This window comes from Saccopteryx bilineata, chromosome 2 (genome assembly GCF_036850765.1).
Source record: "Saccopteryx bilineata isolate mSacBil1 chromosome 2, mSacBil1_pri_phased_curated, whole genome shotgun sequence".
Classification (NCBI taxonomy): domain Eukaryota; kingdom Metazoa; phylum Chordata; class Mammalia; order Chiroptera; family Emballonuridae; genus Saccopteryx; species Saccopteryx bilineata.
The window spans coordinates 81,083,553-81,109,295 of record NC_089491.1 but is presented as its reverse complement, the minus strand read 5'-3'; the positions used below and the strand labels follow the sequence as shown (position 1 = coordinate 81,109,295).

Sequence of the window (25,743 nt, the reverse complement as noted above, 5' to 3'; positions counted from 1 at the left end):
TTGGCCAGACGTCCTCCCAGTGTGGATATCCCAACCATGTGCAATGGGATTCAGGTCTGGAGTTGCAAATAAATAAATAAATAAATAAATAAATAAATAAATAAATAAATAAATAAAGTGCTTCTCTTTCTTATTTTTTTATCACTTCATATTCATTTTGAAATATCCCTTAATTTTTGTGAGCAGTATACTTACCTAGTAGTGATGTAATTGAACAGATTATTTAACTGCAGGGCTTGAGACAGTTTAGAATAGCAAGTCCCCATGCCCGATATGTAATTCCTGTAAGGCTACTTTTCATGACAAATCTATCAGAATTGTGTAATGAGTTGTCTGAAAATGACATCATATGCCTAGTGTGCTACCTGCCTTATTTGCTATTGTTAAGACAGGAAAATTTCCCCATGGTAAATTCACTTCTTGTTCTCAGCTGGTCTCTGCTATTTTCACTTTATATACAACACATTTATGTTACATTCAGATTGGTTGGGTGTCCTGGGAGTGATCCTCCTGCCTTTCTGAAGGACCGTTTTGCTCCCTGGTTTCCTTCATCAGTGCTATTGTGACACGCTGATGTCATCTCTCCCCACGCTTATCAGTCTGGCTCAGGCAGTGGATGAGAACAGGCAGCTCCAGCGACCCAGATTCCAGGACATTTTGATGGTAAAAGCTGCACAAATGAGTAGTGAATATTTATATTTATTTTTTACCATCTTTTCTGTACCCTGGACCATGGGTTTTCAAAAAATATTTGTAATAACAGCAGAAACCTGCTGATAAAGGGATTCCCACAGGAAAAAGTAAATAGTCTTTTTTAAACTGTTAGAACTACTAAGAGTTCACTCACCAATAAATTTAATTTAAAAAAAAAGAAAGAGCTCACTCATGTCAGATACTTTATCAGTGGACCTGATTTAGTAGCCTCCTTCTAGACCAGCAATAACATAGAAGAAATAAATACCACTCACAAATGTGACAAAACCATAAAATACCAGGGTTTACCCAAAGGGACTGCTTCAGAAAAACAATAAATAGTCATTCCTAAGTAATATAGAAAACTATTAAATAATTGTTGATATATTATAAAGTCTCCCCAGATTAAACTTTAAGTGCAACTAATTAAACTGTAAATTCTAGTTGAAATTCCAAAAAAATATATTCATGGGACTTAGTTTGATTTGTAAATTTATATGTAATAAGCAAGAAGAGCAAAAACTCTTTTCATGAAGAAGAACAAAAAGGGAAAACATGCCCACCAGAGATCTAGATGTATAAAGCAGCAGCTTTTGGATGCTCTGGTTGAAGTATTCAGGAGGAAGAGGAAGGGCTGGACCAGAGGCCACTGGGTCTCCTGTGAGGCGGCCCCTGAGGAGTGGAAACAGATGTGGGCAAGGCTGCCCTATGGAATAAGTTAACTGCTCTTGGTGAAGTACTGGGGGGGGGGGGATGGAGAGGGACTTCCTAGAGCACCAGCATCACCTACGTGAAAGAGTAGGGCCCTCTTTCCTGAAGGAGCAGATGCAATCTCACATCATGACAAATACAGATTAATAAACTAAGCCAGGAAACCTTGATGGCACTCAGAATGTGCTGAGCAGGGGGCCAGCACAGAGTAAGCTCTCAATGCAGGTGACCTCTGATTGCCCGATCTTAAGGAAGGCCATCTCTAGTGTGAGCGCCGAGGTCAGGGTCATCCAGAAAGTGTTTCTAGACAAGGTGAGCTTTGAGAGCAATTCTCAAAGGAGAGGAGGAGCATGGGCAGGCAAAGGTATGGAAATTTAAGGCACTGGAACTGGCCAGCTCGGAGAGATCCAAAACTGCAGCGTGTTTTTGGCCCAGCCAAAGTGGGGGCCCCTACACAACTATAAAAATCCTAGAAGAAAACTAGGCAGTAAAATCTCAGACACTTCTCATAGCAAAGTGGGAGCTCCTTTGAGATGGTGTCTCCTGTCTGGGTCACTAGGGCCGTGTGTGTGTGTGTGTGTGTGTGTGTGTGTGTGTGTGTGTGTGTGTGTTTGTGTGTCTTAAATGTAGGCAGTTGGAAACCGAAGGCCTGAGAGATAGTGACAACAGGAGAGTGGAATTTTTAAGTGCCTAGTCCATGCCGCATGCCTGATGGTCATCTCATAATTCTCTCTCAACAGTGGCCAAGGAACTTACTGTGCGTTTTACCTCTCAGAAAACTGAGGTTCAGCAAGTGACATCACTTGCTCAGTCACCCAGCTCCTCAGTTTGCCCTCGGAGAGTGACTGCCTTCTACCCACTCAGGACTCTGCAGGCCGCACAGGTCCACCTTGTGCGCACACAGCCCTGCTTGTCTCCATTTTGTAAAGTCTTTCCAGTTCTTTAGCATATGCATTTAGTGTCAACGTGAAGCTAATACCAAGATTAAAATTTCACTTGCTTGCTGGGATTTCTGATTCTCTTACCATAGAGCAGAATGTATTTCCCCAGCATATTTATTGTTTTTTTTTTTCATGTAATGGAGTTTTATTTCATAGTATACTGAATTAGAAATATCCGAAATTGTGCTTATTATTTGCCTGGGAGAGTGTCATCTTGATGAGAAAGGGCTTTGCTATTTTCCTGGGAGAACTTTCCAACCAGGAGTCAATAGCACCACGGCCTCCTTCTCGTTTGTCTCCCGACGGCCTCATTGTCCGTGTAAATATCCAGCCCTCGCCATTCTGTGTTGAGGTGCTTTTGTGAGATTATACTGCATTTCTTTTCCACTTCACGGGTTTTTTTATTTCTTTCATATGCTTCTATTTTTAAAAACAGCTCCAATATGAGCTTTCATAAATAGCCATTTGATCCCAGAAGAAAGTCATTTTCTTGCCTATTTCACTCAAATGTGAAGTTGTCCCTGAAAGGCAGCATTGTAACCTTTCTTTCTATCCCAAATCATAGATCAGTTTAAATTAACAAGAAAGATGCTGCATGCAGCCTCAGCTGGTGAGTGAATAAGCAACAGGAGTGAAAATCTTCTGTTGGAGAAGAATAAAATCCAATCTCCTGGCTGTGTTTTTAATAAGATGACAGCAGTTTAAATGCCTGGATAGAGGAGGGAAGGCGATTAACGCCTCTCATAGAGCAAACGCAGGGACAAGTTAAGGAGCTCCTCTCTTTGGGGAATAGTAAAGCATTACACTCAGATTTTCACGTCAGAGATAGCTGAAATTGAATCTCGCTTTGTGTGTTGTACACATTATAAATAAATTTCACTTGGGGTATGAAGAGAATGTGAATGGTTTTACTGAAATAAATGATTTTGAGGATGGGGATGGGTTCTCTCTCTCTCTCTCTCTCTCTCTCTCTCTCTCTCTCAGGCTTGTTTTGAAGTAAAGGACACAAAGACATGTGGCCAAAAAATTGATTTTGATGGCATTTGAGTATAAACATAGCACAAAGAAGGGGAGGGGCGATGGAGGAACATCCATAAAGTCACAGCTCCATCTTTGTTCTCTTGAATTAATCACATGCTCAAAGATGCAGTTAGGAGGAGTTCTCAAAGATAGAAAGTGCTGTCACAGGTACCAAAGGAAAGAGACAATCATTGAAGCTAAAAAAGCACTTGCATTTTACCATCCCCTAGGCGTTGACATATAAATATCAATGGAGCATGTAGACCAGTCCTGGCACACCATTAGTTCTATAGGTGTTTGCCAAATAAATTTCTTTCAGTTGTTGTATTGTTGTTGTTTTTTGCAACCATCATATTTTTAGGCATTTACAGTGATTCAGTAGAGAGTCATTAAATTATCTTTTTAATATTTTTTTCTTTAAAAGAGGCCTGTTCACCACGTGTCAGTTTTTTAAAACCTGTCTATAAAATAACATGGGAACTGGTATTTTTGGCAATCTGGCTTTCAGTTGAGCAAAAGTTATTCTGAAACTATATAATTATAGTTTCTGTATTTACAGAGTTATCCTGTTGTTTGTGCAATGCAAAGAAAATCAAAGTGGCATGGTACTTAACTCATTCCTTTCTGAAAAAGTCTTTTTATTTTCTTCTTTTCCAAGTGAGAGGAGGGGAGATGGAGAGACAGACTCCTGCATGCACCCCAAATGGTATCCACTCGGCAACCCTCATCTGGGGTCAATGCTCTACCCATCTGGGGCCGTGCTCGCAACTGAGCTATTTTGTGTGGTGTGTGTGTGTGTGTGTGTGTGTGTGTGTGTGTGTGTGTGTGTGTGTCAGAGACAGAGAGAGGGACAAATAGGGACATACAGACAGGAAGAGAGAGAGATAAGAAGCATCAATTCTTTGTTGCACCCCTTGGTTGTTCACTGATTGCTTTCTCATAAGTGCCTTGACCAGGGGGCTATAGCAGACTGAGCGACCCCTTGCTCAAGCCAGCAACCTTGGGCTCAAGCTGGTGAGCTTTGCTCAAACCAGATGAGCCTGTGTTCAAGCTGGTGACCTCGGGGTTTTGAACCTTGGTCCTCCACGTGCCAGTCCGATGATCTATCCACTGCGCCACGGCCCAGTCAGGCTCAACTGAGCTATTTTTAGCGCCTAAGGTAGAAGTTCCACAGAGCCATCCTCAGTGCCCCGTGGCCAATGCACTCAAACCAATCAAACCCAGGCTGCTGGACGGTAAAAGAGAGAGAGAAAAGGAGGAAGGGAAGGGATGGAGAAGTAGATAGTTGCTCTCCTGTGTGCCCTGACTGGGAATAAAACCCAGGACATCCACAAGCTGGGCCAATGCTCTACCACCGAGCCTAGCGGCCAGGGCCCGAAAAGTCTTAACTTCATCTAAGTCCATAACTTTAAGACATTGGCAGACAAAAAAAATTTTCTTCTTCCCACCATACTGATAAAAATCTAGAAAAGCAATTTCTGTGCTAATTTACTTGTATATTTGCACATTATAAGGCCCTGCATCCTCCCGCATCATCAGTTCTCTGGTTCACTGGCAAGGCATTTGCTGTTTCAGGTGCTTAATGGACTGTTTGTGAAACGTAATCTTCTACCCTATATTTGCATCCTGGGTTTTAAACTCACTTCTATAGTCCCACTTTATACAATATGATATTTAAGTGGGAATAATGGTAAATTTGCACTTAAAACCAATGAAATTTAGAGGATTGCATGAACATTCATTCTGCTTTCAATTTGATGCTTTAAGTTCTTCATAATTTAGGGTGATTGTTTCTATTGTGGTAGGAATCCACTTATTCAGTAAAACGACATCCTGGACAATACTCACATATAAAATAATACATAATTCTAAGAATAGTTGTTTATTGGAATCACTTCCAAACTAGTATCATTAATTTCCTTTCTATCTTTCAGTGTTATTTTCCTCAGTTTCATTCTGTTCTCAAACTCCCTTACTGTCTCATACTTCTCTCTTTACTCTTTGCCCTTCCTCACTTCCCCTTGGAAAGGGGAAGACAGTTGTTTTTTTTATTTCTTTTCCACCTTTTTTCTCCCCTTTTATTAGTATTTTTCTCCTCTCCTAGGACACTTTTTCTGTATGCTTTTCTGATACTACTTGGTGCTCGGTGCATCAAAGGGTAAAACTCAATTTAGCACTGATTCTCTCTGTCTGGCAGAAGCCACTAAATGCAGCCAGGCAGCAAGATGGGATTCAGGGGAACATCCAAGTTGTCCCTTCGCCAACACACAGCATCCAGTCTGTGCACCATTGATTTTTTCATCTCTGTTTCTAAGACATGGCCGCCGTCTTGTCTTCTGTGTGCTGAGGGCTCTCGTGATGGTGCTGTTTCCTGATATAAACTCTCCTGCTATGCAGAAGTAACGAAAACTATTCCAAGAGTTGAGGCCACATACATTTTTCCTTCAAAGGCTTTCTGCCCACAGTGATACTGAAGGCAGAATATCTGAAACTGCAGAGTTAGAACACTAACATGGAAGGAATCATAGGCTTCAGTATGGAGGCAGCAATGTAACACAGCACTATTAAGTAGAGATTAATTCAATTCAGCAGCATTTATCACCTGCAGAGTGCCAGGAACTCTGCTGGGTGCTGGCATTAACAAAATTAGTACTTGATCCCTTGTCCTAAAGGGCAGAAAGCAAATAAGTGAAGGTACATTTGATGAGCACACAACAAGAGGAAGTGACTTCAGGATGGAGACATTCAAGAATGCTGTCCATGGGAGGAAACCTCAGAACTGGCTTCTACATGATTAGAAATCCCTACACAAAAGATAGTACATGTGGGATTTAGCATATTTTCAGTTTGCATTTGAAAGGCTTATCCTGGCCTGACCAGGCTGTGGCACAATGGATGATTGTCGACCTGGGACACTGAGGACTCAGGTTCAAAAACCTGAGATCTCCGGCTTGAGCATGTGATCATAGCCATGACCCCATGGTTGCTGGCTTGAGCCCAAAGATTGCTGGCATGAGGCCCAAGGTCACTGGCTTGAGCCCAAGGTCACTGGCTTGAACAAGGGGTCACTCACTCTGCTGTAGCCCCCTGGTCAAGGCACATATGAGAAAGCAATCAATGAACAACTAAGGCGCCACAACAAGGAATTGATGCTTCTCATCTCTCTCCTTTCCTGTCTGTCTGTCCCTGTTTGTCTGACTATCTCTCTCACACACACACACACAAAAAAGAAAAAATGAAAAAAGAAAGGCTTACCCTGGTAACAGTGTGAATGATAGATAACAGGTCCTGGAGACAGTAAGTGTAAGAAAGATTAAGAAACTACAGTTCAAATGAGACTATAGCAGTAGCCTCTGCAAGGCCTTTGAGTAAGGAAGGGGCAATGGGAATGCAACCAAATAGACAGAGTAGAAGCTGTTTGGGAGTGGAATTGATAAGGCTCTGTGACTGCTTGGGTTGGGGGTGTGGCTTATAGGAGCATCAGCCCTGTGTGTATTAATCACATGTACTATAACCAAGCTTGCATTTCTAGGAAAGAAGACAGAGGGTCTATCTGTATGCACCACCTCGTAAGCTTTTTTTAAAAAAAAATAGGCAAGGAAAGAAAATAAAATAATATAGTAACAAATTTGTTTGTATTCCCCACTATATTGAAAATAAAATAATATAGTAACAAATTTGACAAGACTTAATCAGAAAATACCTTCTGCTTGATTTTGTAAACATAATCTTTCAATTTACAGAATGTAAAAATTTACCCAAGATGTTAGAAGATATCATTAGTAAAAATATTAGCTTTCTAACCTCCTACCCCCCCCCCACACACACACAAAAAAAATATTAGAAACATGTTTTAGAAACTTGCTTTTAGAAGAACTCAAACAGGTTTTTGAAAATAAAAAATAAATTCCAAATGCTACATGGATTGTATCTGATAGTCTGTGTTTTTTGCTCTTTGAACCATATTCTTTTACTATGTTTGAAAATATCATTTTATCCCTGGAAACTCCAGCTAAAAAAAAAAAAGAAGAGACCAGAAAGAAAAGTACTGAATATTCATCCAGAATTCTCAACTGATGGTCATGGAGGCAATAATAATGACAACTGGAATAACTAGTATTTATTGACTACTTACTATATGTCAGACACTGTGCTAAGCATTTCATATAGATTAGCTCATTCAGTTTTCACATCAATTTGATGAGTCTATAACTTTATTATATTATAGCCATTTTACAGATAAGGACAGAGAAAGTTAGAGTAGGTAAATAATTTGCCTAAGGACACAGGAAAGTAACTGATAAGAGTCAGATTTGTTGGACCCTGTAACCCACTCTCTTAACCACTGAACAATAACACTCTCCCAAACAGCTGGAGTCCCTTTTAGGCTTTAGTTTTTAAAATAAAAACTTAAATACCTGTATATTATCTTTTCCCCTGAGCTTCACATTTTTAAAATAATGCCAACAGTTTCCAGGTGCCTGATTCCAGGTAATCCAGAAGAATATGACATTCATAGGCTTCCTTTAGCATGACATAATTATTCATTCTCTTGTCATTCTGCTTTAGCCTGTTTCTCCTACAATAAACTTATGGAAAGAATGCTAGGACAAGGTTCTAATCCTGTTGGTCACTTATTGGTGACTTACGTTAGCCCGGACACTTATTGCTTACTGGGCTTTGGCCCACTTAGAAAATGATGGCTGGCACATGTTGAGCACTTCCAATGTTCCAGGCATTGTATAAAGCTGCCTACAGCAACATAGTAAGGGAGTACAAGAATTAACCCATTTTACAGAGGAGGAAACTAAGGCTTTGAAAGGATGATTATCTTACTACAAAGTCACAAAGCTAATAGTAAAATCTGGATTAGAGCTCGCATCGCTTGGCTACTACACTTCCACCATGCTACAAGATTTCCTTACTCAGCATCATACTGATAAGGTCTCCTGACACCAGGGTCACTCCAATTTTGTGAAGATCAGAAGAATGCTATCTATGGGAGAACCCTCATTTATTTGAAGGAAAACAATAGATGCTTTAAAGCCATTAATATAATCAGTGCACATTATGTACCAATTATATGTTAAGAACCTGTACTTCTCACCACAACCCTAGAAGACAACTGTTATTATTCTCATTTTATGTAAGTGTGAAAACTGTGTATCAAAAAGGTTGAGTAACTTGCCCAAGGTCTCATGACTAGTAAGAGGCAGTCCTGGTTGTCAAATGAAGGTCTATAAGGTTCCAAACTAAAGAAAATGGTGCTGTCATGTTATGATATCATTTGCTTTCTTCCATCCCTTTGGAAGAAAGAAAAAACATTGTGACAAATCATCAGTGTTGAAATTATCTTAAGATTATTATTGAGGTTTTTAATCACATAATTAACAGGATACTTATAAAAATCAAGGCAATCTTTATTTTTTTTTTAGCCACATTTTTTGGTTGATTCTCTTGCTTAGGTTGCTCATTGTTTTCATTTAAAAATCCTTTACAGAAACCTCCTTGCTCTATCCTGTACTCTCCCACCCCTCCCCAGCCCACCGCAAAAGGAAATTGGCAGAACAGAACATCCAGATCCCATATTTCTTGCTTAGTCATCCAGAGCATGTAAATTACAGTGAAATATGGCCTGAGTCAGCTCCTCATAGGACAGAAATCAGTAACCATTGATATTGCTAAGCAACATCACAGAGGAGCAAGGCTGCAAATTAGGTGACAAGTTTATACGAAGTCAGAGTATCTGGGGACTCACTGGGCATTTCATTATGAACCATCTGGATGATCCACAGTAATGACCTCGCATTATTGTTCACTGTTCAAGGATGATAGTTTCCATATAATTATATGGTACCTCCCTCTGTGATCCTAACCTACTCTATCCAAACCTTCCACTGTATTTTTCATTATCCAGATGTTTCCCTATAAGATAATTGGGAACAGTTACACCTACTGAGCAACTTCCATTTCTCCCCCCAAAAAAGATTTAAAGCAAATAAACAAATATCCCTCTGCTGGCCTGTCTGATGGCAGAGCTGGCCCGGCCAGAACAAGCATGGAGGAGAGAATTAGCCGTGGGGTCTAGCAGCCCCATCAGCCTGTCATGGCTTCACCTTGGTGGTCCCAGAGAACCCTGAAAGCATGAGACTCAGTCCTTTCCAATGCCAAAAATGAGCAGATTGTGGTACCTACTCCAGATGATATCTGTAAGCTTTGAAGGAAACAAGAAAATGAGCCAGAGTCCTTGACCTTCTGGAAAAAGGTTGCCTAGCAAGGATTCTTTCCAGTTCCAGCAGCCGGGCTGGTCTCATTTGTTCATTTATCCATTCAACTAATATTTACAAGAAAATTGGACTTATCAACCTGATTTTAAACCAAAGGTCGCAAACTGATGAGTCTAATATGATCCAAAGTGTTTTGTTTTTTTAATTTGGAATTAGTTGCCAACATTTAAATATTAGGATTTTTCACATAAAAACCCAGGTTTCCGGCTTCCCTTGAACAATTAAAAGATCTATCAGCCCTGTGTTTGCATTCCCTCATCAAGCTGGAGCTTAGTGACTGCTGCCCCTTTTTAGATTTTTCACATCACCACCACTCTCTATGTTGTTCCAGCCCATGTTGCTCATCTACATACCTGGCACCTGTGGGTCATTGCTGTTTTGTCAGAATGCATACTGTGTTCCAGGCCCTGGCCCACATGCTGAGGATCTTACTGACTCCGGATTTGATTACAGCTGTAGCATCCATGTTTCCTAGGGGCTGGAGTCTTGGAGTGGTTTCTGTAGATGGAAGGAAATACATGTGGAGAGTGAAGGAGATAAAAATAGCAGCAGTAACAAAGCAGTGTGTCTGGGTTTGCAGGAGGCTTGGAAAAGAAGAGAGTGTTTCATGAAGGAGCTAGATTTGGAAGCCATGAACATCAGGTGATAAATGTCTCAAAGTTTGCCGTGAGTGTGTGTGTTCATAAATTTTACTTGAGACTCAATAGCTGATAGAGGATTCCCCACAAGGTCAGCACTTTATTTTCATTTGCAAAGTTCTTGCCTTTCTTCTAAAAGCCTAAGTGAGAGATTTTAATCTCATAGAAGAAACTGACTTACTCATTAGCATAGACTTGGAAGAGTTGAATGTGAAAAGAACTCCAGAGGGCAAAATCACCTCTGGTAACACTCTGAATGTGAAATATATGTGTTACCACGTGTTAAATACAGCTTTCTCTGGCCAAACGTGTACACAGTTGGGAGCCTCTTAGGGAAGTTTAACACACAAACATCAGTCCCCCACAGAACGTTAGGTAAAACTGCTGCAACAAGTCAGTACTTCCCAAGCTATTTTTGAGTAAGATTTTGAATTTGAATGTTAATATATTCCTTTCTTTCTGACTTGAGTACAATGTGAGGATATGTGGTTGTTCCCTCGTTCAAACTAAACCTCTTAAAAATTTATTAAGTTAAAAAAAACCAGTTGCCTTGGCATGAACATTTGATATAAACAAATAATGACAAAAAAGAAAGCCTTTTAATGAAAATCAATTAATTTTGCTGGTCTATGAATATTTTGACATGAAAGCAAACAAAAAGCTTAAAGTTGGGCAGCTTTAAGCTTTTTCTAACTCATAATTTATGTTTATTTTAATAAAAGTATTTCATATGAAGAGACATGGAAAAAAATGTTTAATCCAGATAGCCTGCACAACACTTAAATAGCATGTAGATCTACAAATATAAATGCATTTTTGTAGGTGGAATGGGAAATTACAAATACTCAACTCTCGGCCTGACCTGTGGTGGCGCAGTGGATAAAGCGTCGACCTGGAAATGCTGAGGTCGCCGGTTCGAAACCCTGGGCTTGCCTGGTCAAGGCACATATGGGAGTTGATGCTTCCAGCTCCTCCCCCCTCTCTCTCCTCTCTCTCTCTCTCTCTCTCTGTCTCTCTCTCTCCCTCTCTCTCTCCTCTCTAAAATGAATAAATAAAATAAAATAAAAAGATTAAAAAAAAATGGATTCCCACCATTTATAAAAAAAAAAAAAAAAAAAAAAAACAAATACTCAACTCTCATACTAACCATTCACAAAATTTTAAACACCCAATAGTAAAAATAAATTCAAAAATTGAAAACAGAGTGGCAAAATGGTGATGGAGTAGGCCTGTGATGGTGAACTTTTTTATAAAAACTGCCCACTTTTGCAGTGTTGGTCAACCTGGTCCCTCCTGCCAACAAGAGGTGTTCCAGCTTTCATGGTGGGTAGTAGTGAAGCAACCAAATGGCACTGCAATTGGCCCACCATGAAAGCTGGACTACCAACAAGTGGGAGGGACTAGGTTGACCAGCATTGCAAAAGTGGGCGGTTTTTATAAAAAGATTTGCCATCACGGGAGTAGGCAGACATACCAACTTTCACCTCCCAGAACTATAGTGGATTACAACTTAATTTTAAGAACCATCATCTGGAAAAACCAACTTTGGACTCAACTAAGAGGACTCTTTAACCAAGGAACACCGAAGAAGCCACACTGAGACTGGTAGGAAAAGCGGAAATGCAGAGAGGGCTGCCCAGTTCCAGGGAGCGAAAGACAGCCTGGAGAGATGCACATGGTGGGAAGTGAGTTTAGCGGACAGAGGAGGGAACTGAGTCCCAGGAACAAAGCCCCAGCCTGAAGCCCCAGAGCCTAGAAGAGGTGTATGGACAGTATTTAGCTGCGAAACAAGTAAGGATACTGTTTGTGAGAAAGAGACAGATTTCTCAGACCCAGGATTCTTCTTAAAGGGACAGTGCAGAAAACCTCTCTCACAACCACCTGCCCAGGGCTCCAGGGGACAAGGACAGAGGAGAGGACTGGAGCAGCAAGAAGGGAGTATAATCAAGGAGGCACAGGGAGAAACACTTTGAGGGAAAGCCACCCTAACCCCTGGTCTGAGTCACTACCCATATCTGAAGCGAATATTTCCCCTGGAAACAGCAATACCAGCAAAGGGAAACAGCAGCACCAGCCAAACAAGCTCTCCCGTCGCACTCAGAGCAGAGTAGCTTAGAAGGAGGGAGCTTTCAAGACTACAGTATTGAGTGTTAGGGTCTGAGCTGCAGCATCCCCTCCCACACGGCTGAGGGCTCGCTGGAGGGCGGACGGCAGGGGGACGCAGAAGCCGGCCAGCCATGACTGAGGCCCAGGTGTGAGCTCAGTCTTACCCAGTGGGGGCAGAGGGGATGCGCAAAAGCAGTCAGGATCAGCTGTGGCCGGCCTGCGGGGGGGAAGGGCAGGATCCCCAGAAGGGGCAGAGTCCTGGCACCAAGCAAGGTCTCTTAGGCATGCAGCCTAGCCCGGCCAACGGAACCAAGGCTTGCAGCCAACCTGAGCCAGCCCCTCCCATAGGGGTGAGGCGAAAGCCTAGAGAAGGCAGAGACCTGCAACTGAGTGCAGATGTGCAGCCCTGCCCTGCAGTGGAGCTGAATCTTGCAAATAACCAGCAAGTGGGCTCCTCCCATGGGGGCAGGGCAAAAGCCCAGAAACAGGCAGAGACCCACAGCTGAGCAAAAGTGCTCACCCCTGCCTGAGGTGCCAAGGATTGCAGCCTGGTGTGGCACATAACCCCACCCATGGGGGCAGGGCAAAGGCCGAGGCCACTGAGGCTTGTAGACCCAGGCACATGATCACAGTCCCTCCTGTGGAGGGGAAGCAGAAACCGCAGTGACAGCCCCAGCAGCCCAGCACCGGCAACACCCATACCCAAATGCCCTAGGCAGCAGCAGCAGAGGGGGTGGTGGGCAAGCAGACAGACCACACCTAGGGAACACAGAGGCCACACCCATTGGACTCCAGTGGCCAAAACCTTCTTATACACAGATAAAATGGGAAGGCAGAGAAATGCAACACAAATAAATCAAAGGAAATCCCCAGGAAAGGACCTAAATGAGCCAGATATAATCAAATTACTGGATAGAGTTTAAAATAATGATTGTTAGGAAGCTCAAAGATCTTAGAACAATAGATGGTCATTACGAACACCTAAATAAAGAGATAGCAAATATAAAAAAGAACATTGAAATAATAAAAAAGAATCAGTCAGAAATGAAAAATACAATATCAGAAATGAAGACCACAATGGAAGGAATTAAAAGAAGGATGAATGGGCCCTGGCTGGTTGGCTCAGTGGTAGAGCGTCGGCCTGGTGAGCAGGAGTCCTGGGTTCGATTCCCGGCTAGGGCACACAGGAGAAGCATCCATCTGCTTCTCCACACCTCCCCCTCTCCTTCCTCTCTGTCTCTCTCTTCCCCTCCCACAGCCAAGGCTCCATTGGAGCAAAGTTGGCCCAGGCGCCGAGGATGGCTCTGTGGCCTCTGCCTCAGGCACTAGAATGACTCTGGTTGCAACAGAGCAATGCCCCAGATGGGCAGAGCATTGCCCCCTACTGGGCATGCTGGGTGGATCCCGGTCAGGCACATGCAGGAGTCTGACTGCCTCCCCATTTCCAACTTCAGAAAAATACACAAACACACACACACACAAAAAAAAAAAACTAGGATGGATGAAGCTGAGGATCGAATCAGCAAGTTAGAGGACAAGATAAATGAAGGCATGGAAGCAGAGAATTAAAAAAAAGACTAAAAAGTCTGAGGAAACTCTAAGAGAGCTCTGTAACAACATAAAGTAAAATAACATCTGCATCATAGAGGTCCCTGAAGAAGAAGAGAAAGAACAGGGGATAGAGTCTTTGTTCGATCATATCATAGCTGAAAACTTCCCTAAATTAATGCAGGAAAAACTCTCACAAGTTCAAAAAGCACAGAGAACTCCATTAAAGAGAAACCCAAAGAAATCTACACCGAGACACATCATAATTAAAATACCAAAGCTAAGTGATAATGAGAAAATATTAAAAGCTGCTAGAGAAAAAAAGGCTCTCACCTACAAAGGAGCCCTATAAGAATGACTTCCAACTTCTCAAAAGGCCAACACTTGAGGCCAGAAGGGAATGGCAAGAAATATTCATAGTAATGCAGAACAAGAGCCTACAACCAAGACTACTTTATCCAGCAAGGCTATTGTTTAAAAATGAAGGAGAAATAAAAAGCTTTGCAGACAAAAAAAAAAAAAACCTCAAGGAATTCACTACAACCAAACCAATGCTGCAAGAAATGCTAAGGGGCCTATTGTAAACAGATCAAAGGGGAAAAAGAATATAGCAAAAGAGGAATACAACTTTAAAGAATAAAATGGCGCCTGACCAGGTGGTGGCGCAGTGGATAGAGCGTCGAACTGGGATGAGGAAGGACCCAGATTCGAGACCCCAGGGTCGCCAGCTTGAGCACGGGCTCATCTGGCTTGAGCAAAGAGCTCACCAGCTTGGACCCAAGGTCACTGGCTCCAGCAGGGGGTTACTCGGTCTGCTGAAAGCCCGCGGTCAAGGCACATGTGAGAAAGCAATCAATGAACAACTAAGAAGTCGCAACGCGCAACGAGAAACTGATGATTGATGCTTCTCATCTCTCTCTCCACTCCTGTCTGTCTGTCCCTGTCTATCTCTGCCTCTGTAAAAAAAAAAAAAAAGAATAAAATGGCAATAAACAACTACATATTAATAATAATCTTACATGTAAATGGATTAAATGATCCGATCAAAAGACATAGGGTAGCTGCATGGATAAGAAAACAGGACCCATATATATGCTGTCTACAAGAGACATACCTTAAAACAAAAGATGCACATAAAGTGAAGGTAAATAGACTTTAAAACAAAGGCTATAGTAAGAGATAAAGAAGGCCACTACATAATGATAAGGGGAGCAATCCAACAGGAAGGTATAACCATTATAAATATCTACCCACCTAATATAGGAGCACCTAAATATATAAAGCAGACTTTGTTGGATATAAAGGGCGAAATCAACAGCAATACTATATAATAGTAGGGGATTTCAATACCCCACTAACATCACTAGATAGATCCTCAAGAAAGAAAATTAATAAAGAAACAGCAGACTTAAAGGACACACCAGATCAACTGGATAATATATAACTTCAGAACCTTTCACCCTAAAGCAGCAGAATATACATTCTTTTCAAGTGCTCATGGAACATTCTCTAGGATAGACCACATGTTAGGGTACAAAAGCAGTCTCAAAAATTTAAGAAGATTGAAATCATATCAAGCATTTTCTCTGTTCACAATGGCATGAAACTAGAAATCAATTACAACAGAAAAACTGAAAAATACTCAAACACTTGGAAAACAAATAGCATGTTATTAAATAACAAATGTGTTAACAATGAGATCAAAGAAGAAATTTTAAAAATTCCTATAAATGAATGATAATGAGCATACATCAACTCAAAATTTATGGGACATAGCAAAAGCAGTCCTGAGAGGGAAGTTCATAGCATTGCAGGCATACCTTAAAAAGCTAGAAAAAGCTCAAATAAATAACATGACCCTGCATCTGAAAGAACTAGAAAAAGAACAAGTAAAACCCAGAGGTAGTAGAAGGAAGGAAATAATAAAGATCAGAATGGAAATAAATAACATAAAGGCTAAAAAAAAAATACAAAGGATCAATGAAACCAGGAGCTCGATCTTTGCAAATGTAAACAAGATTGATGAACCTTTAACCAGACTAACCAAGAAAAAATGAGAGAAGACTCAAATAAATAAAATTAGAAAAAAGAGTGGAGAAATAACAACCAACACAACAGATACACAAAATATTGTAAGAAAATACTATGAAGAACTGTACGCCAAAAAACTAGACACCCTAGATGAAATGGACAAATTCCTTGAAACATATAATCTTCCAAAAATTAGTCTGGAAGAATCAGAAAACGTAAACAGACTGATTACAACAAATGAGATCGAAACAGTTATCAAAAAACTCCCAACAAAGAAAAGTCCTGGCCTGATGGCTTCACAGGTGAGTTCTACCAAATATTCAAAGAAGAATTAACTCCTATCCTTCTCAAGCTATTTTAAAAAATTCAAGAGGAAGGAAGACTTCCAAGCTCCTTTTATGAGGCGAGCATAATTCTGATTCCAAAACCAAGCAACGACAACACAAAGAAAGAAAATGATGGGCCAATATTCCTGATGAATTTAGATGCTAAAATCCTGAACAAAATATTAGCAAACCGGATCCAGCAATATATGAAGAAAATCATACATCATGATCAGGTGGGATTCATTCTGGAGAGGCAAGGCTGGTACAATATTTGCAAATCAATCAATGTGATTCATCACATAAACAAAAGGAAGGAGAAAAACCACATGATAATTTTGATGGATGCAAAAAGGCATTTGATAAAATCCAGCACCCATTCATGATCAAAACTCTCAGCAAGGTAGGAATATAGAGAACATACCTCAACATGATAAAGGCCATCTATGACAAACCCACAGCCAATATCATACTCAATGGGCAAAAATTGAAAGCAATCCCCTTAAGATCAGGAACAAGTCAGGGGCGCCCCCTTTTACCACTCTTATTCAACATAGTTCTGGAAGTCCTAGCCACAAATATCACACAAGAAGGAGAAATAAAAGGCATCAAAATTGGAAAAAAAAGAAGTAAAACTATCATTATTTGCAGATGATATGATATTGTATATATTATAGAAAACCCTAAAGTCTCAGTCAAAAAACTACTGGACCTGATAAATGAATATAAAATTAATACTTCAGAAATCAAAGGCATTTTTATACACCAACAATGAACTGTCGGAAAGATAAATTAAGGAAACAATCCCCTTCACTATTGCAATCAAAAAAGTAAAGTACCTAGAAGTAAATTTAACAAAGGAGATTAAAGACTTGTACTCAAAAAATTATAAAACATTGATAAAAGAAATCAAGGAAGATACAAACAAATAGAAGCTCATGGTTAGGAAGAATAAACATCATTAAAATGTCTATATTACCCAAAGCAATCTATAAATTCAATGCAATACCAATTAAAATACCAATGACATACTTCAAAGACATAGAAAAAATATTCAAAAAATTTATGTGGAACCAAAAAAGAACACGAATAGCCTCAGCAATCTTGAAAAGGAAGAATAAAGTGGAAGGTATTACACTTCCTGATACCAAGTTATACTACAAGGCCATTGTACTCAAAACAGCTTGGTGCTGGCATAAGAACAGGCATATAGATCAATAGAACAGAACAGAGAACCCAGAAATAAACCCATAGTTCTATGGACAACTGATATTTGACAAAGGAGGTAAGAGCATACAATGGAGTAAAGACAGCCTCTTTAACAAATATTGTTGGGAAAATTGGACATCTACCTGCAGAAAAAATGAAACTAGACCACCAACTTACACCAGTCACAAAAACCCAAAATGGATAAAAGACTTAAATGTAAGTCGTGAAACCATAAGCATCTTAGAAGAAAACATAGGCAATAAGCTCTCCAACATCTATCACAGCAATATATTTGCCGATTTATCTCTACAGGCAAGTGAAATAAAAGACAGGATAAACAAATGGGACTATATCAAACTAAAAAGCTTTTGCACAGCTAAAGACAATAAGAACAGAATAAAAAGACAAACTACACAATAGGAGAACATATTTGACAATATGTCTGATAAGGGGTTATTAACCAAAATTTATAAAGAACTTGTAAAACTCAACACCAGGAAGATAAATAATCCAATCAAAAAATGGGCAAAAGAAATGAATAGACACTTCTCCAAAGAGGACATACAGATATCCAATAGGCATACGAAAAAATGCTCAACATCACTAATCATTAGAGAAATGCAAATTAAAACCACAATGAGATATCACCTCACACCAGTCAGAATGGCGCTCATCAACAAAACAACACAGAATAAGTGCTGGCGAGGATGTGGAGAAAAGGGAACCCTCCTGCACTGCTGGTGGGAATGCAGACTGGCGCAGCCACTATAGAAAACAGTATGGAGATTCCTCAAAAAATTAAAAATTGAACTGCCTTTTGACCCAGCTATTCCACTTTTAGGAATATACCCCAAGAACACCATAGCACTGTTTCAAAAGGAGAAGTGCACCCCCATGTTTATGGCAGCATTGTTCCCAATAGCAAAGATGTGGAAACAGCCCAAGTGTCCATCAGTGGACAAGTGGATTAAAAAGCTTTGGTACATATATACTATGGAATACTACTCAGCCATAAGAAATGATGACATCAGATCATTTACAACAACATGGATGGACCTTGATAACATTATACTCAGTGAAATAAGTAAATCAGAAAAAACTAAGAACTATATTATTCCATACATAGGTGGGACATAAACATGAGACTCAGAGACATGGACAAGAGGGTGGTGGTTATGGGGAGGTGAAAAGAGAGGGGGAGGTGAGGGGCAAAAAGAAAACCAGATAGAAAGTGACAGAAGACAATTTGACTTTGGTTGATGGGTATACAACATAATCAAATGTCAGAATAACCTGGAGATGTTTTAACATACGTATCCTGATTTATCTATGTCACCCCATTAAAATTAATAATTAATTAATTAAAAACAAAAACATGTTAAAGTTAAAATGTAAGTAATGCAAAACATGGTTCAAGAAGTTAGCCAGGGCAGCTTTACACTAAACTGAAGTTCTTCTGCCAGTCTTCTTTGTGTTTAAGGGAAGAAGTCTAGGAAGTTTTTTTGACTTACACATGTCAAGAATAGACATTGAAGTTGGTGTTTACCCACTGAGATTATTAGAGTTTGGATAGGATTAACTACTTAAACTAGGCTGAGTTAGATGTTCATGTTGGACCTATGGCAGGAAATGAAGAGAGGTACCAATTATTAAGGTCATCTGTGCCACCCAAAGCAAAGTGCTTAATGGACATGCTTTCATCTGATCATCCAAAAACCATCCTAGGAATAGGTATGTATTGCTCTTGTCCCCGTTTGACAGAAGAAAGAACTGAGGCTCAGAAAGGATCACTCACCTTATAACTAGTACTGGCATGCTGTGAATTAAGTGTCTTGTCTGCCTCACTAGGGAGCACTCTTAACCTTGATAGCAATGTTATGGTCTCAACAGTTAAGAAGCTTCAAGCTTAGTGTCTGTATTCCTGACTTCAAGAAGTCCAGGGAAAACTAACAAACCAAAGCATCCTAAACCTCATTGTCATTTGAGAGCTGTATATTTGTATACTCTATTAGGAAATATGAGGGGAGAACATAATACAGGAAAGCACTGTTCTCTGTTCTGTTGGGAGGGATCTAGAGAAGACTAGGGTTTCTGCTGCCAACATATAGATGACATAGATAGAAAGATGGGCTTGTGTGCAAATAATAGAAGAGAAGGTGCCTAGCTCCAAGCCTGGAACACTGGTGGTCCAATGAAGGACGAATCCACTTTTCACATCCTGCTCCATGATGGTGCTCTATGTTTGACATTCCCCATAGATCTGAGAGTAGAAGAGCAAGACTGATAAAGAAATTTCTTTTAAACACTGTTCCTGGCATGGTAGAATATCTTTTGTTGCTGAACAATTATCTACTTAAAACCTCTATAAGTAGTGTAGAATTTGTTTTAACAAACCTGTTTATAATACCAAGTTCTCTAACTGCTCTTCTCCATGGCCCATGGGTTCTCCCTCACTCTTTTTGGTAGTGCTTGCAATAACAAAGCTGCTCATTATTATCTCATCTACTCTTCACCACAACTTTCTAGGGGAGATACAATTATGCTCCTTTATAGCTGACACTCAGAAAGGTGAAGCCGATTTGCTCAGAGTCACACAGCTAATAAGTAGCAGACTTGGGTTTCAAACCTACACCTTGGCTTCAAAGCCCGTGTTCTCAACTTCCATTCACTACTGAAAATAACCCTTCTGTGGGTGTGATGTAATCCAGTATCTGTACAAAACTCTTTGGTAGGTATTAGACAACATTACCAAGAAATTCCTGTCTGCATTGAGAAAGCCTTAACTTTTTGGTATTCATATGCAGGTCAAACTGATACCAAAAAATCAAGCATCTCTTTGATTTAAAAAAAATAAACAAGTTAATCATATTTTTCCATGAGCCACTTAAGTATAAATACTTATTCTCATTTATTTCTCTACCTCTACTTTTCATTCTAATTAAATGAACTCAGCATAGATGTTTCTATTGACTCCCTGTTTTATATGTCAGAATTTGAGGCCTGGAGTATGAAGTCCCCTTTCTGCTGCTCCTATTCGGGGGGATTTGCTAGAAAAGAGTTGAGAATGCAACAGGCCTCAAAAGGGGAACTGAGAAAGTCAAGGTTGGAAGGAGGAATCTGTGCCCATGCCCTTCTTCAGAAAAGCAATTAGGAGCCCGAAATACTAGTTCTTACAGATTTTTTGAGACTAAAGACCCTTCCTTTGATCTCTCAACTGTGACGCATGGGCAAGAACTCAAAGGTATGCCTGGCCTGTGGTGGCACAGTGGATAAAGTGTCGATGGATCTGGAATGCTGAGGTCGCCGGTTGAGACCCCGGGCTTGCCTGGTCACGGCACATATGGGAGTTGATGCTTCCTGCTCTTCCCCCTGTTCTCTCTCTTTAATCTCTCTTTCTCTCCTCTGTCTCTAAAAATGAATCAAAAAGAAAAATCTAAAAAGAGAGAAAAAAAGAACTCAAAGGTATAGTAAAGCCAAGTAGTGATGTCACTAACAAGACCTGTAAGGAAGTGGACTAGAGAATAACAAAAGGTTGACCCCTCCTAGAGATCTGGGAGCTTGGATGCCTGTGTTCCGGCTGTCCAAATGGCATGGAAGCACGTGTGGTCACCCTGATAGGCAGCATTCATGATCAGCTGACAGGCTCATCTCAAATATCTGGGCTCTGGAATGTTTCTTAGGCTATTTGGGCTTCCCAGATAAGAGGCACCATGTGGTACCTAGGATGATATTCACTGGTGACCATCCCTCTTTGGATCCTGGATACCTCTTAGTAGATATAATGGACGTTACTAAATAGTATTCAACAGCACTCTCTGGACTCCCTCACTTCCTGCTTCCTATCCCAAAGAAACTCAGTTTAGATTAGGACAAGTTTGAATCCTAATCCAATGATGCTGAGGTTCAGCCTTGGTTATTCTCCATGGGAAGTGTGCTACCAGAGGCCCTGGCTCCATGGAGGTGAGCTTTGACTCGTGCCTCACAGGCCACAGTGGCTGAGGCCACTTTCCATGAGGCATCTGTGGGCTGTGGGATACCAGCCAGGTGCATGATGTGCTCTGACTTACATGTGCATGTGCTATTCCTCCTAGTGGCATGTCACAGGGAGAGCCAGGCTCTTGGAGATGCTGCCCTGACCACTTGAAAACACTAGAGTGCCAAGTTCACGGTCTCACCAGGCCATTGCTGTCGGTGTCAAAACCCCTGTTCAGGCTGGTTTTCTTCAGTCTTCTCTGCCTTCTCTTTAGTGAGCAACACACACAGTTCCTTCCCTCAGGCGGGTATTGTCCCCTTGCCCTCCTTCCTCACTGTGCTTTGCATTGTTATGTCACCTGTTATTCAGCTTTTCACTACTTTTATTCCTTCTTTTCCACAATTTTCAGTCTATTTTTGATATGTGCTGTCCAGTTTTTGTCCCTCTGTACCATTCACCATCTAAGAAAGCCACTAAGAAACAATCTAGACATTGTCGTAGCAATAAGAATGTGTGAGTTATCCCAAATACGAACAGTTCCAGTTTCAACTGTGTAAAAATAAAATAAAGAATACAATTGTATTTCTATATACCTGGTTCCACAAGAGACAAGGTAAAGAATAATCACTTCTGCAGCAGTGGGATTAATACAGGAAAACAGGTATGTGCATACAAAGAGGTTGCATCTAAAAAAATTCATAAAAATGCAACAGTGCATCCTCACTGTGTAGAATATGCTTTGCATCCAACTTTGCAAACACAGAGCTACCCACGTTCTGTTTCCTGAGCAAACAATAGAAAACTCCAGCTGCTTATTCTAATGCTTAGCTTCAGGGAAGGAGTAAAGGTTACAAAAAAATTAGTTGGCTGATATAATCCATCAATTTACTGCAAGACTACACACACACACACACACACACACACACACATTATGTGTAAAGCCACCATGAGTGCATGTTTAATATTTATGAAGGTATTAAGATCATTAAATAATTCCAAACTTGCTTGACCAGGTGGTGGCACAGTGGATAAAGTATTGGACTGGGATGTGGAAGGACACAGATTCGAGACCCCGAGGTCACCAGCTTGAGAGCGGGCTCATCTGGCTTGAGCAAAAAGCTCACCAGCTTGGACCCAGGGTCGCTGGCTCCAGCAAAGGGTTACTCGGTCTGCTGAAGGCCCGCGGTCAAGGCACATATGAGAAAGCAATCAATGAACAACTAAGAAGTCGCAACGCACAATGAAAAACTAATGATTGATGCTTCTCATCTCTCCGTTCCTGTCTGTCTATCCCTCTCTCTGACTCTCTCTGTCTCTATAAAAAAAAAAAAAAGAATTCCAAACTTGTGCAATGTCATGTATGTAATAGACAATGGTTCTTAAAATACCAGAAAAAATTATATATTTCACTGAAGACAATCCCTAGAAGTAATTTGAAAAAAACTCTTTTGATTCACATGAAATTCAATTTTTTATTGAAGCATTTACCCCCTGTATCATGCATCTTACAAAATCCAGAATAGGTTGCTTTTCACAGAAACATAAAGATGAGGTGATTTTTCTCCCCAAAGCATAATTTCTTATTGATGTGTTGAAATAGCTTTTGGTAAAATTTTAGGCACATGGAAACTATATATATAACATACATATATTTATATATATTTGTATGATGTTTAATATAAAATAAAATAGAAGAGTATTTCTGTGTTTTAAGCTAGACTTTTTATCCAGAACACAAGACCCATTAATTATTGGTTGATTCATATGAGGATTTTCCATGGCTGCACAAGTTAATGAGCCATGGAAGCTTTCTGCAGAATCATAAGGATATCTCTTGAGTCTAATTAATTTCTTGAAGTTTACTGGGAAGTGTTATTACAAGAAAAAAAAATATTTCTTACCTGCTCACAATGTTGCTTTAAAACTCTGGAATTTTCAGATGAACAATAATATAAAGTTTCTATTTTAGAATTGAAGTAAAAAATCAAAACGGAAATGGTGCATCCCTCCTCCGCCTGCCCCCCACCACCACCCAAACTGCCACTCCCACAAACTGACTCAGATCAGCTGGTTTTCTGCCGTGGTTTGTATCACAGGGAGTCCTTCGGTGGTCTGCACACAGGAGGGACCGCTGGTCGCCTACTGCCTCCTGCAGTCCACAAGCAGCAGGTGTGGCCGCTTTGCCACCCCTGTGAGCCAGGTGGTCTTTCCTGGCTCTGTCCTTCCCTCTTCTTCCCAGCGCGCTCTGCACTTCTCACAGCTCCCCCACTAGGCGTCAACCAGGGGATTCAGTGTCTTCTGTCTAAAATGCTAGATAAGAATATAAAGGGAAGTCAAGAACCTGGTTTTTCATTTTTGGTTTTCCCAGGTAGCCTCCCTTAATCTCTAGGAAGTTGTTCCGTTGCAGAAGAGCTGTGACAGGAACTTCCGGGACTGCTTTTCCATGGCAAGGAACCCAGTGTTCACCAGCCTCGGTGGGCCTGGACATGGTCCTCGTGCAGCCCCTTCTCTTGAAGTATAACCTTTATAAAAATTATAGAAATAGGCTAGACCTGGTGTGAACTTAGCTTTGCCAACTATTCTGTGTCATCAGATGTTAAAATCATTGTGTCCTATTCTGTAATGCAGGGCACATCCTACTAGCAATGGAATAATATATTTTTAAGTGATTACTGAAAATGGGCCGTGAAAACTGTTTGCCACATGGCCCATGTTTGCACATCTCTATATAGTTACAATTGAGGAATTTGACAGTGTAACTCTGAATCTGATTAATTAAGAATGTGTAAAAACAAAGTTCTTGCATTACAGCTCGTTCCTTATCTTTGTGTCTTTTACTGTGATGTTGTAGAACTTGGATCATATGGAAAACTAAAATATTATGACACAATGACTGAAGAAGGTAAGAATGATTTTAGAATTGTATGCATTGGCTTTTTTTCATTTATGGTGTCTGTTGCTTGCCCATTTTTTTCCTCTTTGCATGACTTTCGTGACATTGTGTGATTTATTATTCGTTCTGCATTTTTGTCTAGTTTTTGCCATCGTGTTTCTTTGGTATTGGAGATGTGTAATACCATGGGTAATCATGTTATTCCATTCAAACGATCCAAACCATCTCAACTGTGTAACACACTCAGAGAAATGGTGTCAGCAATGTTAAAACAAGCACACACCCACGGTGTTAGCACTGGTTCCTCACAAGGATGTATACAAACACGTCCAACCAACACTCTTCTTATAATATGCCCTTAATTTCGGAGAGGGATATATATTCTGGTGCTATCCTAATCTATGCAAAGTAATATAGATCTAAAGCAACTCCTAGACCTCAAGCCAGCTAGAAACCTGTTTCTGACTCAGGAGCTGTAGGCTCCTGTCCTCAGCTCCCACAATTCCTGTTGACTCATCTGAGGGCATTACTCTGAGAGGCTGGTCACCATTCCAACCAGCAGAACTGTTTATGTTGAGATTCATCCTCTGTGAATATCACTTGGGCATAACATTTTAACCATTTCCCCTGGGTAACTGAAGTCTGACAGAGACCTATTTTTAAATGCATTTACTAATGAATTATAGGCACTATCCCACAGCACAGCCCTGCCCCAGTCAGAATTGCTGTTTTAGAATAAATTCACCATGGAACAGCAATTTAAAAAGTTTGCATCTTGCACAGGGAGTTTTCCTATTGTCCTATCCCCCATCTCACCCCACACAGGCCTCTGCCTTTTATACAATAAATATTACATAGAATTTATGAAACATTTGGGGGTTTTACATGAGTTTTACGCTGATATTGACAAGAAATCAAAATGTACCCTAGAAGAGGAATTAGCCATTTTTATCCTTCAACGTGGGAGAGACTCCCAAATGTGTTGCATATCTTGTTTAGCTTTTAGTATTTCTGAGTTGCCTTAGTTTGCCAGGTTGCTTTGCATGCAAGAAACAGAACATCTGACAGCCCTTGGTAAGAGGAAGCCTCTTCACAGTTCCTCTCCACCATGGCTTCTGCACAACAGCCAAGTCCTTCTCTGCTGCTATCCTTGTGCTTTCAAATAAGTACTGTGATATTTTCTAAAGCCACGGACTTCAGGATTAGGATCTCAGACTGGGCCCTATTCTACTCCAACAACTTGGGCAAATGCAGACGTTTGTTCAGTGAGAGCTCCAAGGGCAGAAACTACTTATGGGAAGTAATGTCTTGCTGCAGAGAGGATAGAAGTAGCCCACACCTTAAAGGAAGGCCCTGTCCCAGCAGTTCTT

At 40.6% G+C, this 25,743-nt stretch overlaps 1 protein-coding gene across 2 annotated transcripts in view; it reads left to right on the top strand.

The window, feature by feature from the left end:
• The window catches only part of SLC24A2 (solute carrier family 24 member 2), a 284,053-nt gene that overhangs the window by 188,882 nt on the left and 69,428 nt on the right, over positions 1-25,743 (top strand). The window contains exon 5 of one of the 2 annotated variants that reach the window (XM_066257340.1): positions 24,332-24,382. The exons of the other annotated variant lie outside the window; for it this stretch is intronic. Coding sequence (XP_066113437.1) covers positions 24,332-24,382 — 51 coding nt within the window. The remainder of the gene's footprint in view (positions 1-24,331; positions 24,383-25,743) is intronic. 2 annotated transcript variants of the gene reach the window in all.